The sequence below is a fragment of the Anabas testudineus genome, chromosome 1 (genome assembly GCF_900324465.2).
Source record: "Anabas testudineus chromosome 1, fAnaTes1.2, whole genome shotgun sequence".
In the NCBI taxonomy this organism is placed as follows: domain Eukaryota; kingdom Metazoa; phylum Chordata; class Actinopteri; order Anabantiformes; family Anabantidae; genus Anabas; species Anabas testudineus.
In genome coordinates, this window is record NC_046610.1 from 8,148,846 (window position 1) to 8,163,375 (window position 14,530).

General features: G+C 41.5%; 1 protein-coding gene across 3 annotated transcripts in view; it reads left to right on the top strand.

Annotated features, from left to right (window-relative positions):
* Positions 1–4,095, top strand: part of fbxw7 (F-box and WD repeat domain containing 7) — a 101,363-nt gene extending 97,268 nt beyond the window's left edge. For all 3 annotated transcript variants that reach the window (XM_026360116.1, XM_026360117.1, XM_026360119.1), the window contains 2 exons: positions 106–316; positions 2,595–4,095. In XM_026360116.1, coding sequence (XP_026215901.1) covers positions 106–316; positions 2,595–2,863 — 480 coding nt within the window. In that variant the 3' untranslated portion in view covers positions 2,864–4,095. The remainder of the gene's footprint in view (positions 1–105; positions 317–2,594) is intronic.
* Positions 4,096–14,530: the final 10,435 nt, after the last annotated feature.

The following is a 14,530-nucleotide window of genomic DNA, read 5'->3' on the forward strand; positions in this document are numbered from 1 at the left end:
GACCAAAGTCTGTCTCATCACCTGCGAGTTAAGATGACATCTGCAGTTGTGTTGAGATGGCAACTTGAATTTCGGCCAGTTTAAATCGATCCTCTCTGTCTCTAGTTTGATGGAATCCACGTGGTGAGCGGCTCATTGGACACGTCGATAAGGGTCTGGGACGTGGAGACGGGAAACTGCATCCACACACTAACGGGGCATCAGTCCCTCACCAGCGGCATGGAGCTCAAAGACAACATCCTGGTCTCAGGCAACGCAGACTCCACTGTCAAGATCTGGGACATCAAGACGGGCCAGTGCCTGCAAACTCTGCAAGGTGAGTCCACCATCCCACCATCCCAGAAGACTGTGGCTATCAGGTATACCTAAATAAATGTATTATTGAAACTGGTAGCTACAAATGTGGATTAACAACTTGAACTTGATTTTGCACTAACAATAGGTCCAATGTCACTTTCTGCAAGTGTTTTGATGACAGTGGTGTAGGTTATGCTGTAGCACAGGCACAGTAGAGTTGGTTTAGTTTGAAACCAACTAGTTATAATAGAATACAGTTACTATCCAACACGCTGCAGCACCGCTAAACTGTAAATCTATGTAACTAAAACTGTAAATACGTGAAGAACTAACGGCCTTGAACAACAACAAAACGCGCACAAATTTAGACTTTGCTCAAAACTGACAGTCCAATTAAAACCCAGACTAAATCACCTGTTTCTTTGTGTGCGGCAGTACAGAGCAAACACCTTGTGGGCCTGCTGATGCTGATTACCGTCTCATTTCCTTCGCGTCTGTTTGATTAGTTCCAACTCCATTAGCAGCACCAATGCCTCACAGGATGTTGGAAATCTTTTGCTGAATAGCAGCAGCAACCACTGGTGTCCCACCCCTAAATGCCCTCATTAGTAAACTACAACCCTGTGTGCTGGTCCTCCAAACACCAACACATGCACGCTGAACAAAAGGGTGCCCCAGTGAGAGTCTGAAGAGAAGGAGGGGTAAGACGGGGAGAGGATGCGTGTCGGTCTTGTGCAGAGGGGGCGACCACAGTGATAGAACGAGGGCTGGGAAACTTTGTAGGTCACATTAATTAGGTCAGCGGACAATTTCTGCTTATCATTAATGTGTTTTGATGAGACAGTATGCAACAACAAGGATGCCGCTGTCAGCTGAAGAGAGCATAGGTAATGATCGAGCAGGCTGCTTTGTTGTGGAAATGTAGGGGGGAGGGAGGGAGGGAGGAGAGGCAGGGATGTTGGGGGTTGGTGCAGAGCAGCATTGTAGACTCGGATAAATAACACAGTCTTTGAAGTAACTGGAGACAGAAAAAGGAGAAGATATGAAAGCTTGTTGATGGTGAGATTTCAACAGATTTTCCCTGCAAATGGAAAAGAAATTAAATGAGTCTGAATGGAAAAACCTGCCATAACAACCTCGAATAAAAGCAGTTCATTCCCCTGCACTTGATTCTGCGCTTGTTTGTGTTTTGTGTCGCCCTAATTGATTTAATTAAGATATCAATTTCAAGCCCTTAGGAAAATCTTAAGTCGCCACACACACAGTCACAAATGAAGTCACGTCAACGAAAGCAGTAACAGCCGCCATCTTCACTTTAACTGTGGCCTCCTGCCAGCTGCCGGCACGCAGGTATAGCTGGAGCTGCTTAGCCTGCGTGACAGTGACAGCATGTCCTAAAGCCTGACTGCAGTAGGAAGACCTCACTACACAGCTCCATGGCTAGACGAACAGTGTTACCCTTTGTGTCACAGGCTTACAGAGCTATTGTTTTGAGTTATTTACGCTGTAGCTGGGTTCTTATACCACACACATTTCATTTCAGTTCATCCCTTCACTGCATTCCTCTACAAATCAATATCTTTTACTAAATTGCATCTGGAACTGGTGATCTATTTTCTGAGAAGATGGCAGCCTGTGCAATAGACAAACTCATCACATATTGCGTTTGCTCTTTTCCCCTGAATGTTCATGTATTTTCAATTGAACTATTCTATTTGAGGGGGGGGCTGGGGCTCAGTTGGTAGAACGCTGGTCAGAAAAAACCCAGGGTTGGTACTTGAATTCTCAGTTCTTCCTTGGACAAGACAATGAACACCTGTCATTCATGTGCAGCTGTCCAGCCACAAATTCTAATGTGAATCTAAGTTTAAAAAACCAAACGACATCAAATGACCCCATAACACTCTGCAAGAATTAAATCAGGAATGAAGTGTGTGCAGCACATGTTGCCATATGTTATTTCCTGAGGTACAAATACATGTCAGAAAGTGTCAACTAAAAAAGTGCTGTCTGTGCAGACTGTCTGAATACATGCTGTATTAAAATTCTAGCAACTAAAAAAAAATTATGCATATCCTCCCCCAAAAAAGTTTCCAAATGTTTTTGATGTCAAGTAAAACTTACAGCCTTGATATTACTTGAGTCATCAGCAAGAACCGCAGCAGCAGGTAGAAAATATTGTCAAGTAACTAAATTCACACACTGGTTCTGTCAGTGAAGGAATCAGAAACAGCTCCTGGAAATATGACTTGTATTTCATCCTTGTCACCTTCTGCTTTTTTTATTTCTGTTTTCAGGTCCCCACAAGCACCAGAGCGCCGTGACGTGCCTCCAATTCAACAAGAACTTTGTCATCACCAGCTCAGACGATGGCACAGTTAAACTGTGGGACCTGAAGACGGGCGAGTTCATACGTAACCTGGTGACTCTGGAGAGCGGGGGCAGCGGAGGTGTTGTGTGGCGCATCCGGGCCTCCAACACCAAGCTGGTGTGTGCGGTGGGCAGCCGCAACGGCACAGAGGAGACCAAGCTGCTGGTGCTGGACTTTGACGTGGACATGAAGTGAGAGGGGACAAGGTGGGGAAGGATGAGAAGAGGGAACCGCGGAGAGGAAGGAATAGAGAAGGAATGGGAGATGAGGCACCTGAAAACCAGAGGGCCAAAACCCAGAACTCTTCACCCAAACTCGCAAAATCCACCTCCACCACCACCACCATCAGTGGGCTGTCCTGTTCTCGACCATTATCTTCCCTGTCCCTCTTTTGGGTAGATGTTACTGACAAAGCCACAGACCCTCACGTGTGTTCAGCCCCTGCTTTTGAACCCCTACCACCAGTACGAGGTGTCGGGGATCGGGCTGGAAACAGGGCAGGGGGACACGACCCGTACGTCCCTCCGTTAAGCTGGGAGAAAGACGAGGAAGAAAGGAACGACTCAACTGAACTCTTCTGAAGTGACACCTCACCCTTTCGGTTTCGGGGTCGGCTTCGCACAGAGACTTGGTTTCGTTCATGCCTGACAGATTTTGAGATGTACAGAGATATATTATTTTTTAAAGACCCCCCCCCCCCCCAATACACACACACACACACACACACACACACACACATCCCCTCCCATCTGTATGCGCCCCCACACACACACTCAAACAGCCAACTGGAAAGTGGGAAAACACTGACCGTAGGAAAAAGATTGAGGAAGATGGGAGAGATTCAGGTGAATTTCCACACAGTTACACGTAAAGAGCTGCTCGTTGTAGAGGAGAGACAGAGATCGGAGGGTTCCGCCTGTAATCAGGCCCGTTTCTTGTCACTCCGTTTCCGTTCTCGTTGTTCTCCACTCGGTTTCCGTAGTTTGATTTCTTTACACTATCGCACACAAACAACTGTGAATTTCGATACCTTTTTAGTTTTCACACAAAAGGGGTTTCTCCTTTGTTGTTGTTTTCTCCTTTTCTTGCTGTTGCCAACAGCAACAAATCCCAGTATTAGAAACTTCCTCAGTTTAGGTGTGCTGTCATTATTTCACAAGGGGTTTTTTTTTGTGTCTTTTTATTTGACTTGTTTGTTCCTCCTTTCTGTTTTCTACGTACCTGGGTTTGGAGATCTGTCTCCACATAAACATCAATGCTGTCCAGAATTTTTCATTCTAGCTGGGGAGGTTTCCACAATGCTGGTGCTGTGGTGAGAAGTACAGATTCTTTGCTCAAAGCACTGTGGATTAATGCCCCTGAACACCCTCCCAGCCCCTTCCCCTCTACTGTTTTTCCCCAGTGGCCAAACTGTATTTATGCTGCTAGATGAATGGAAAAAAGAGAGATGGAACTTTTACTTGCTGTGACGTTTTAGTCCCAGGCGAAATTCCAAATTGAACTGTGTTTGGACTTAAAGAAACAAAAGATAACACCCAACATTTTTGTTTTATTTTGTTTGTTTTTGCCACTGAAACTTGAGCCAAACGTGCCTCTACGAGGCTGAGAGGAGGGAGCGTGTCCGACCGATACTAACGGGATCGCCTGCAGAGAGGAAACAAGGGGACGTACACTGTTGGCGTGCGTGTGTTTGCGTGCATGAGTGCCTGTGTTAGCGTGTTAATGGGCAACTTGTAAACACATTCCTTGGGACAAAGCTCTTTCAGCCTGTTCTTTGGGAAAATGTACAAATGCTGTGTGAACTGGCAAAAACTAGCAGATATATTGATTTTAACACGTGAATGAAAGAACTGTCCGTATCCGTGTGTGACTGTTGTTCCATTCGAAGATGTCTGAAGCAACAGAGGAGACCATCACAAGCATCAACTGACAGGTCGAGCTGCAACGAGTCGTAGTGTTACACGTGATGCTGTTCAAATCACCGAGGTGGCTGCTGTGCAGCGGCCGCAGCCTCGTGGATCGTCAGTGGGGAAAAATAAAAACACAAAGGCAACAAACATGAACAGAAACACTGTAGCCAAATGAAAACCGTCTCAATCTCCAAGAGTCACAACTCAAGCTGAACTGTGAAAGTGGTATAACACTGTATATTAAAAAAAGGAAAAAAAAAACAATCTCGCTCTATCTCCTCTTGTTGTTTTCTCCCTCTGTTTTAATTTATGATCTGGTTTGAGAAATCAGATTTGTTGCAGGTGTTTTATTTTTTCAGTTCATGTAAACTGCCTGGCAAAAAAGAAAACAGACAGAAAAAAACTTAAAGGGATTGTGTATTTGTTTGATTCACTTAGAATTTTATTTTCTTATAACTTAAGTGCAATAAAATGTGGGTTTTTCTTTTTTCATTTCAAGCATATCAGTTGTCTGTTTTTGTTACATGTGTGAAGGCATCTTATATGTTCAATAAAGCAAATTATTTGATTAATTTTATCCACAAGGGAATAATTCCAACATCTATCGCAGTGCAGGTTTAGCAGGTCAAATTAGTCACGCATCCTATGAGAGAGTTATGTTAGGTTCTCAGGTGAGCATATGCTATAGGTTTCTTATTGTCCCATAAAATCACCAGAACAAAGTAGCTGTCGCTGCCTTTATAAATGCTGAAAATTAAAGTAGAAAACACTATCAGTCATAAGCTTGGACTCACAGAGGAGCTCTGTTTTTCAAAACGGGTTTTTAATCGGTTCTATCTTCCTACTGGTACTGGGGTTCGAATCCCAGCTGTGGCCTAAGGCAAGACCTCCTTATGCTTACCCTGCCTACAAGTAAGTCACTTTGCTAAATGTAAATGTTAAATGAATAACGTAGTATTAGCAAAAACAACGTACAGTACACAACAGTACTGGAGTTTGGCTGCTGTTAGGCATCTGTAACATCACATTACAGTAGTAATTTATGTCTAAACTCTATTTCTGATCAATTTCATGTTATAAAATCTTTAATTTTAAAAACGTTTCTGTGACTGAACGTTTGACTGGTAGTGAATACATTTAAATATTTTGGCTAAGGGTTGAAAAGCACAAAGCATTCGAGGATTTTTAGTTTAACTGTGGCAAGAGAAACCACGTGAACCTGGAATTTCATGGTATTAATTTTTCATAAAATGTGGTCTGATCGTAGTCAAGAGTATTAACAAATATAATGTGTCTGAAGTATATGTATGTGAATCAACAACAAAGCTCCTTTTGGTGAGGCATGGTTCACTTAAGTGTATTCTTCTTCTGCAGAGCAAACTCAAAATATAAATATTTCTTCAGTCAAAGTAGTTCTAGTCCACACCTTCTTAACTTATGGTAACACCCAACTCTTATTTTGTTTTTTGAGGTCATTATTCCAAGGGTTAACATCCTTTTTCTAGTATTACTATAAGGTGTTTATAGTTGTTCCTAATAAAGAAATGAAAGATCAGAATTTTCTTTTGTGTTAGCACATTATATTTACTATTCTTAATACTCTTGACTTGAGATGAGATCAAATCCAAAAAGGTTCATATTCTTTTTCTTGCCACTGTATCTTAAAACACTAGCCTGGTGCCCACATTAACTAACTGTTCCTGGTGTTCATACATACATACATACATTAAATCATCAGTAACGTCTGCAGCGAGTTAACGGCACCTGACTGAAGAATCAGTGCTGTCGGTGGTTTGTCTGTTGATGCGATATCTTGGATGGAAACTTGCATTCACTTAACCAACTTCCTGGAAATTCTGTGGCACTAAATTTGGATGTACAGTTGGTTTGTGGCACGTAGCCTGAAGGATCTTGGTTCCTGCAGAGGAGGAAAATGAAAAACAAAGATTTGGTGCTTTAGTCAGTATTTGCAGCAGAACTTAAAACAGTGAATATGTCACAACAGTGACTGACTGATGTTTTGTTTAGTTGTTGAGGTCTCTCGATCAGATAGAAAAAGCTGTGCAGGTTATTCTAACTAGTAGAATTCATTGTTCTCTTTGGTCTTTTCAGCATTTGTTGCCAATAAGTAACTACATTATCCCGAGTTCAATTCTGTAAATACGTCTCAACAGGTTAACAGGCCGATGATAGCAGTGATTCCCATTCCAGCTTTAAGTCTGTGTCCTACAGTCGTTAACATGTCCAAACTGCAATTCTTTTAGTTTGATCAAAGTTTGGTTAATTAGAAGATATTTACGATACTCTGGCATCCATCCATGTTTCTAACCCTAACCCCTTCTCCTGTTACTGGGCGAGAGGCAGGCTCCATGCTGGACTGGTCGCCAGTCTATCACAAGACGTGTTCTATACTAAATGGTTCATGAGTTATGAAAGTAATTGTTAGTCTTAGCCTTTAAGTTATGTACAGTTATTTTCATAGCTGTTCATGCTTTTCAAGCACAACATCATCCTAAAAACAATAAAACCTCAATCCATGCAGCCTTAAGAGGTTGATCAGACTGAAAATCATTAATTGTGTTTTTTCACTGTGTAATTCTAGAAAAATAATTTCCTCCATTTTCTTCGCTCTTTAATTTAGTTCTTGTTTGTGAACTTGTCCGAGCACAAAGACATGCTGCATTCACTTTGCCCTCAGCTGCATCTAAAGCACTACAAAGGCGATTGAGGGACAATTTGAATGCAGCCCTCTGTTTTTTTCCAGTCAGTGTCAATTATATCCATGCTGTTATCTGTCATGAGCCCATACACTCAGAACAGCAGCAGAAACAGAGTCAGTGCTGTGCTGCGGATTCCCTCCTGCCTGTTGCCTAGTGATAGCTCATCTCTGGCCTGGCCTCAGAGCTCAGCGTGCACTCACAGTATAAACAGCATTGTGAGGAAGCAGCGAGGGCTGTACATCCTCACATGAATGGATGCGTGGGGGAGTTTCCACTTTGGTTGGCAAGGTTACTCTGTGTTCGCCTGTTTGTTCCCAGGCTTCACTCGTGTGTTGTGTAAGCAGCAGCTCTGCTCCACTGACACTGGTCACGGAGGAGAGTAATTGACTTTTTGGGAGCTGTAACACAATGTTCAGAAATGTGTTTCCTGCTTCATACACGGACAAACATGGCTACTGTGCGATTGAAAGATAATCTAAAAGCTATTTTTCATTTCATCCATATTCTCCTTCAGTAGGTTCTAACATGTTCAGTGGCAACGTTTTAAACTGTTGGTCATAGAAAACAAGAATTAGGCTTGTGCGCTAGTGTATTTTAATGGTTAAATTCACAAATTTATAGACTAAAAGTTTAACTGATCGGCTTTAGATAGCAAAGTACCAATACCACAGTGTAAACAAATGAATTAAACTTAAATGTGAAGTGCGCTGATCCTTGAGTGACGTCACTTTAACTCTAACACACCTGAACCCCTGACCGCCAGTGGTTGAGTTGCATTTAGTTAATGTAGACACCAATTTCTGATAGGATGTGTGGAATTTAAAAGGGAAATTGGTTTCCCTTGCTCGATTTATAATTTAATATTTTTTTGGCTGCAACATGAATCATATATTAGTAGTAATATAGTGATGTCAAGCTAATTTTAACTTACGTTATGTACATTAAATAGTTTAATCCAGTGCTTCCTTACTTCCAAAGGGTCAGCATATGCATAAGGTTATTGATTAGTATTAATTATTATTAAAATACTTCAAACGCAACACTTGATAACTCCAGCACCACTGTGGTTTAGATTTTTCGTATTAAAAAACAACATCTGTAAAATATAGATCGTTCATAAACTATAACATCGGAGCCATTGTCACATCTCCACGGTTCTTTAATGAACTTAATTTTAGGAAGTGATGAATCATCTCCTCCCTCCAGGTCATTAGCCATTTATCTACCGTACACTTAACTGCCTCCATTGCACTGCACATCTTCCTCTTGATGAATGAATGTTCCTCTCCATGCTCTCGCTGCTCAAACGAACCATGTCTGCTGTTGCCCTCAGCAGCAACTCAACCGGCGACAAACAACACGGCACCGACATGAGAGATGGAAGCGAGTGGGGCACTTCCACTGAGCAGAATTTGATGGCATGGGAAGCATTTAGGAGGTTTGGATGTCAAGATAAAAGAGATGGAAGGGGGTGGGGTGGCTCCCACACCTCATTTCATATCCCTACATCTCTTTGTTCAGTAATCCTGCCCTGAAGCATCGTGGCTCTACTCACTGCCAGCAGATTCTCAAAGGGCCGTAGCATTAGCAGTGGTAACGTTCCACGTCTCAGCCTAATCCTATTTTGGACCTTTGTTGTAGCCGGAGAACTGATAAAGGAGCATTTAATCACCATAACCTGCTGTGAATGGATGATGTTGAACGGAGTTACAGTACTGGAGCTCACCACGGATCCATGCACACACACAGAAAGTTGATCTATGTGCCTGTGTTTCCTTTGGGAAGCTGATGTTGGTATCGGCCATTAATCTTGATGCTTGCCCGCTGGATAAGCACAAACATTTAAGGCTGTGAGGTCAGCAGGTTCGCCAGCTCCTTCTTTGTGGCAGTAAGTGTGTGTTTGACAAGTCTGACCTTTCTCTCCTTTGTACTTGTCGAAAAGGAAAAGCTGCAGTTCTTGAAGCCCCTATTGAAATGCCAGATTTGTCGTTGGCAAAATTGGCACTTTCAAATGGATTCTTGCATTTGATCACAGCTCAGCAGCGCACCAAATCACATCTTGTGTTTCATAATGAGATGTGTCAAAGCCTTTCTCGACTACAATGATCCTGCGTGAGAAGGCCAGAAGCCGAAATATTCTTTCACCTTTTTTCTCTTTTTCAATCAGGCATGGTTAATAACGCCCACGTGACGGTGAGGCAGATCATTTTGATTGCTCTGATGGGATTCATGCCTGACTGCCACTTTTTCAGGATCAAGAACCTGACAGCAGGAGGTAAAATTGCTGGGGTCATATCACTGACAGTCCAATGGGCCTCAAAACACAGGACATTTATTTTAAATTATATTAGATTTTTATAAGAGTATAAAAAAAATGACAAGTCAAGTCAAGATAAATTATAGAGAGACGTGTAAAATTTTCTGTTTGATCTGATGTTGCAGTGACACAAATATGACGTTAATATTTCACAACGTGTCTACAGTAAATGGCAGCGCTTTAATGTCCAGGAATGCTGCTGTTTTATCTTGACATCCAAAAGTTGTTTAAACTTGAACACACAAGCATAAAAGTTGTTATGAATCTAATTGAACTGCAGTGACGTTAGTCACATTAATAAGGACAGTAATGCCCAGGGTCCTGTATATTTATTTACATTTTTAGTATAGGTCCAACTTCTTTATTATAAAAACCATCAAACTCAGCATTTAAATAGTATAAAAAAAATAGTTTAATTACTGTAGCGTTGCTCAATAAGCTGCATTAAAGTGCTTCTCACATTTTAACATGTTGGCAGCAGTAATCCTGTTATACAGTACAGAACACTCTGAAAGGGCCGTCCAGTAAAACGACTGATACTTTAAGTTGTTGTAACACTGCTGTAGTTTTAATCCAGTGTGGAGGGCGTATGTTTATATAATGGTATTCATACATTTACTTAATGTGGCTATGCTATGCTCAATTTAGGGTTTAAATTTTATTGCTGCTGATACAAGATAATGATATGACATAATATGGATCTCCAGTTCAACTGAACTATGACTAGTTGGATCAGCAGCATCCTTCAGGTGTCAGGTTGTGAAAAAACTTCACAACATAATCTTTAACTAAAGGATCGGAGTAGTTCTTCCATCACTGCCTGAGGGTCACTGAGATCTTGTGAATGATCAGAGACAGAAAACAGCCAGATATAAGAAAAAGTCACTGCAGTATCAGGGACTGAGGACTCCTACATGTTTTGTGACCTGGGTGACTTCTGCTGAATGCAATTCCCAGTGGGCTGCAGATTTTTGTTGGCACCATACAAGATCTGTATCCTCCCAGGTTTGAGCCACACCAGGGTGCATGTAGGGTGAATCCTGACATTTTGTTCCCAGTCTCTCTCTCTCTCACCTTGTTTCTCTGTGTTGACTTTCAGATAAAGGCGTTAAATAAAACTATTTAAAGTGCAATATGAGAGCAACGTAGTGAAATCTTTGTCATCGTGTGAAAAATATCCACTGGTGGCTGATTACGGGCTTTTGCAGACAGGCTCGGCTGGCTCCATTTAAAAATTCTAATAGTGTTGGAAAGTTAGCTCTAACTTCTCCCGGTGGGATGCCTGCTACAGCCCACATTTACAAACCGACCAATTTGAATACATGAAATACAAAACAAAGCACGTTTTCGTTTCTTCACTGACACAGCTTACAGGGTCGGAGCACTTAGGGTTATAAATTAAATTGAATAATAATAACTATTTACACGACTAAACACAAGTAGAGTTTCTCTAAATGTGGGTGACCCTTTGAATGAAGTACTGGAGCAAGTAAATATAGAACACATGCATATTAATCTACTTCTAAGAGTAATCCAAGTCCAAGATGATGGTTCAGGACAAAGATTCACTGACTTTGGTTTTGTAGGATTTAAAGGTGAGTAAGTGAAAGTGTGTTTTCTACCGTGGAGGCCTGTAAAGGAGCATTCAGCTTCACGCTACACCAGAGCCCATCTGTAACACTCGTGTGCGTAGGCGTTGGGAGTATGGCAGGCACAGGATGCCAGCACATACTGCTATGGAGAGGGCACACACGCGCAGAATATCCAGCACCACCTGTCTCACTTGGGTAACTGATGAGCACAAGGTGTGCGATGGTGTGTGCTCTCATTTATCTGCAGAGGAGATGAGTAAGCAAATTCACCTGTGGTGTCGCCCTCAAGTGCTAATTACTCGGTCAATTTTCTGCAACAGAGGACAGAGTGTGAGAGCCTATCAGAGACAGATTTATTGTGTTTGCATGAATAAGGAACAGAAATCTCCCAGATTGAACTGATTCTATGTTAAGAAAATGCAGTTGTATTTGCCGTCTTTTCTTGTTTAAACAGTTGCGTTGCTCCTGTTCGTGTGTGTTGCTGGTGCTTTCATGCTGCCTGCCTCTGCCGGCTGTGGCTTGGCAGGGAGACGCTGCCGCTCACAGCTTCTGAGCGGGAGAGTGCCACAGGCAGAACTCGGGCATGACGAACCCTACTGGAGCACGCTTATGACTCAACGAAGTCGAGATACTAAAAAAAAAAAGGTTGGATCCCGAATGTCCTGACCCCCTGCATAATCACGCTACTGCATTACTGCTCACAGCTTGGATATTAAGTTTGTAATGATGGCCACTGTTTCTATCATTTATTATATGACATTTAAACTACTGTTGATTCACGTGTTACAATGAGGTGCAGGTAGAGGTGATTAATCATCTGAAACTAGCTGCCACAGAAAAGTAAGCTGTCAAATTTCGTTTTAGTTTTTAGTTTTGTCTTATCTTAAAATATTAATGTGAGCTACGAGTCCAGTAAACTGCCATGAAGAGAGTTCAACAACAGCTTCATGCAGAGTTGGGACACCCGGGTAAAACCTGTTTTCTCTAACAATCCAACAGCCAGTAGCTGACATTGTGACATCTGGATCACTCAGTGTCTGCAACTCACAGAGCAACAGAAGAAACACAGCTGATTGAAGAAATGAGGAAGATTTGTTGGACATGTTTTCTGTTCACGGTGTTCCTTCCAGTTTGGAAGTAACATATTGTAACTGAGCAGATTTGACAGTCACACAAATGTTGTTATCATATCCACCTGGCTCTCATTTCTGGTATATTTGCATGAATACACATCTCTTACTAATATGAATGTGAAAAATCCACATAAAAGGCTAAAAATGTCTGGTTTGTTCAACACCTGATTGGTTCTATAACTCAGGGTTTTTAGAAAATTGGAATATTAATTCACTATGATGGTAGAAACCCACTGGCGGAGGTGCACACACGGTATATTATAGATAATAATTAATGAAGGTGTCACAGCTGGTACAGCATGGACACCTTCATTAATTAGTTAAATCTTCTAACACAGCACAGGGATGGTAACTGACCTTTGACAAACTAGTGAGCAGTTTAAAAAGTTTATATCATCTGCTTTTTACTTTATGCAAATCTCCAGAAATACCAACACCTTTTTAAAACCAATGCAGGCACAGGTGCTCGTACTCAGGTTTCTTACTCTGACTTCTGTTCAGTGTTGTTACTGATAGAAATTATGGTAAATACGTTGTAATAAACCAGGATCATCTTTTAAATAGACGACACCAAAGGGTATAGTTCACATTTTCTCCTTAGATAGAAATTTAAAAGATCATTTAGGTGTTTGAGTGAAATAACTGAAGGTTTCTTTGCTTCAAATAGGTTAAATATTATCCAGAGACAGAAAAAGAGCGAGGGAAGATGCAATAGAGCCGTTACTGGAAGTGCCTTTAATATCAGGACACTAATTATACTCACCATCTGCAAAATATTGCGGCGCAGCGATTCCCAAGACTGTCGTGTTGTTACACTTTCATCATCATCACACTTTTCCCCAGGAGAAAATGCTTCCATCCAACTTGGGACCAATGCACGCCTGCAAATGGCTCCTGTCAAGTGTTGCAGTGTAACAGTGATTATTATACTGTCAGAGGCCACAGCAATATTGAGATGATGTTGTACACATGTTCAGGTTAATTAAAGGGAGCGTAATTAAATTCAAAAGCTACTGAAGGTGCTTAAAAATGTGATAAAACAATAGAAAAGGATAAAGTATAGACACGGACACTCAGCACATACACACACACACAGACACACAGTAAGCTAAGTAGATGAAAATAGTGTTTGTGCAAATCTCAGATGGGCAGACAGGCTGTTCTGGGCTTTAGGTGCATAAACACTGATTCCTCTATCGCCAGATTTAGAATGGGCTCTGGGAATTTGAAGGAGACATCTGTCTAGTGACCTCAAAAATCTGTTAGGTTGATAAACTGGAAGAATGTCAGATATATAATCTGAAGCCAGACCATCAGAAGCATCACGGACCAACAGCAAGATCTCCAAGTAAGTCAGTAATTACCAGGTAGCGGTTAATTAAAATAATTAGTGGTGATGGGGAAACAGAGTGACATGATTACATTTCTGATCCTAGACTAGAAATTACCTGTTTTTAATTTAAATAAAAAGCTTTTGTGAAGAGGCTCTATAGTCATTTAGCCTTTAAATTCAAAGGTTTAAAGATCCAGCACCTCTAAAACCTCTCTCTCTCTCTCTCTCTCTCTCAGCCATAGGTTTGGGTCCTGGTTAATATTCCAAATTAGATTTATTCATATTAAATAGAAGAATCTCTGCTTTTGTGTCTTTTCACTGTCTTCATATACTTTAGGTTTAAAAATAAATAAGAACATTTGAACAAAAATAGAGCTCAGTGTGACTCTGGTTGTGCTTCAAATCCCAAACGGCACGGTGCTGGTTTGTGTCAGATGGGCACGGTTTCCGTTCCATTTAAATTCTGCACGTGAAACGGCACATGCCAATCGTGCCGACCTGAATCCACAGCGAATGGTGGCAAGTAAACAAAACAACAGGTGGAGTCTGAGAGAAGGGCGGTAACTGGCAAACAGAGCCTGTATCTTATACTGTAGTTTGGTAGAACTGATTCCAAATTATGGGGTGATTTTTTATTGTGTGGAATTGAAATGGAATTAGAAAAGATCAAAATAACATCAGATTAGATCTGTTGGTGGTCTGAGATGTGTGCTGTGTCTAGTTAATGTATACACTTTGAGTTATGTTTAACAAGAACAGCTACCACCAACTTTCTCAAGCTCTGCTGTTCATCAGCTGCCTCTTAACTAGGTTTCTCCGTCAGTGCCGCTACAGCACAGCCAAATGGAGCACAGCTT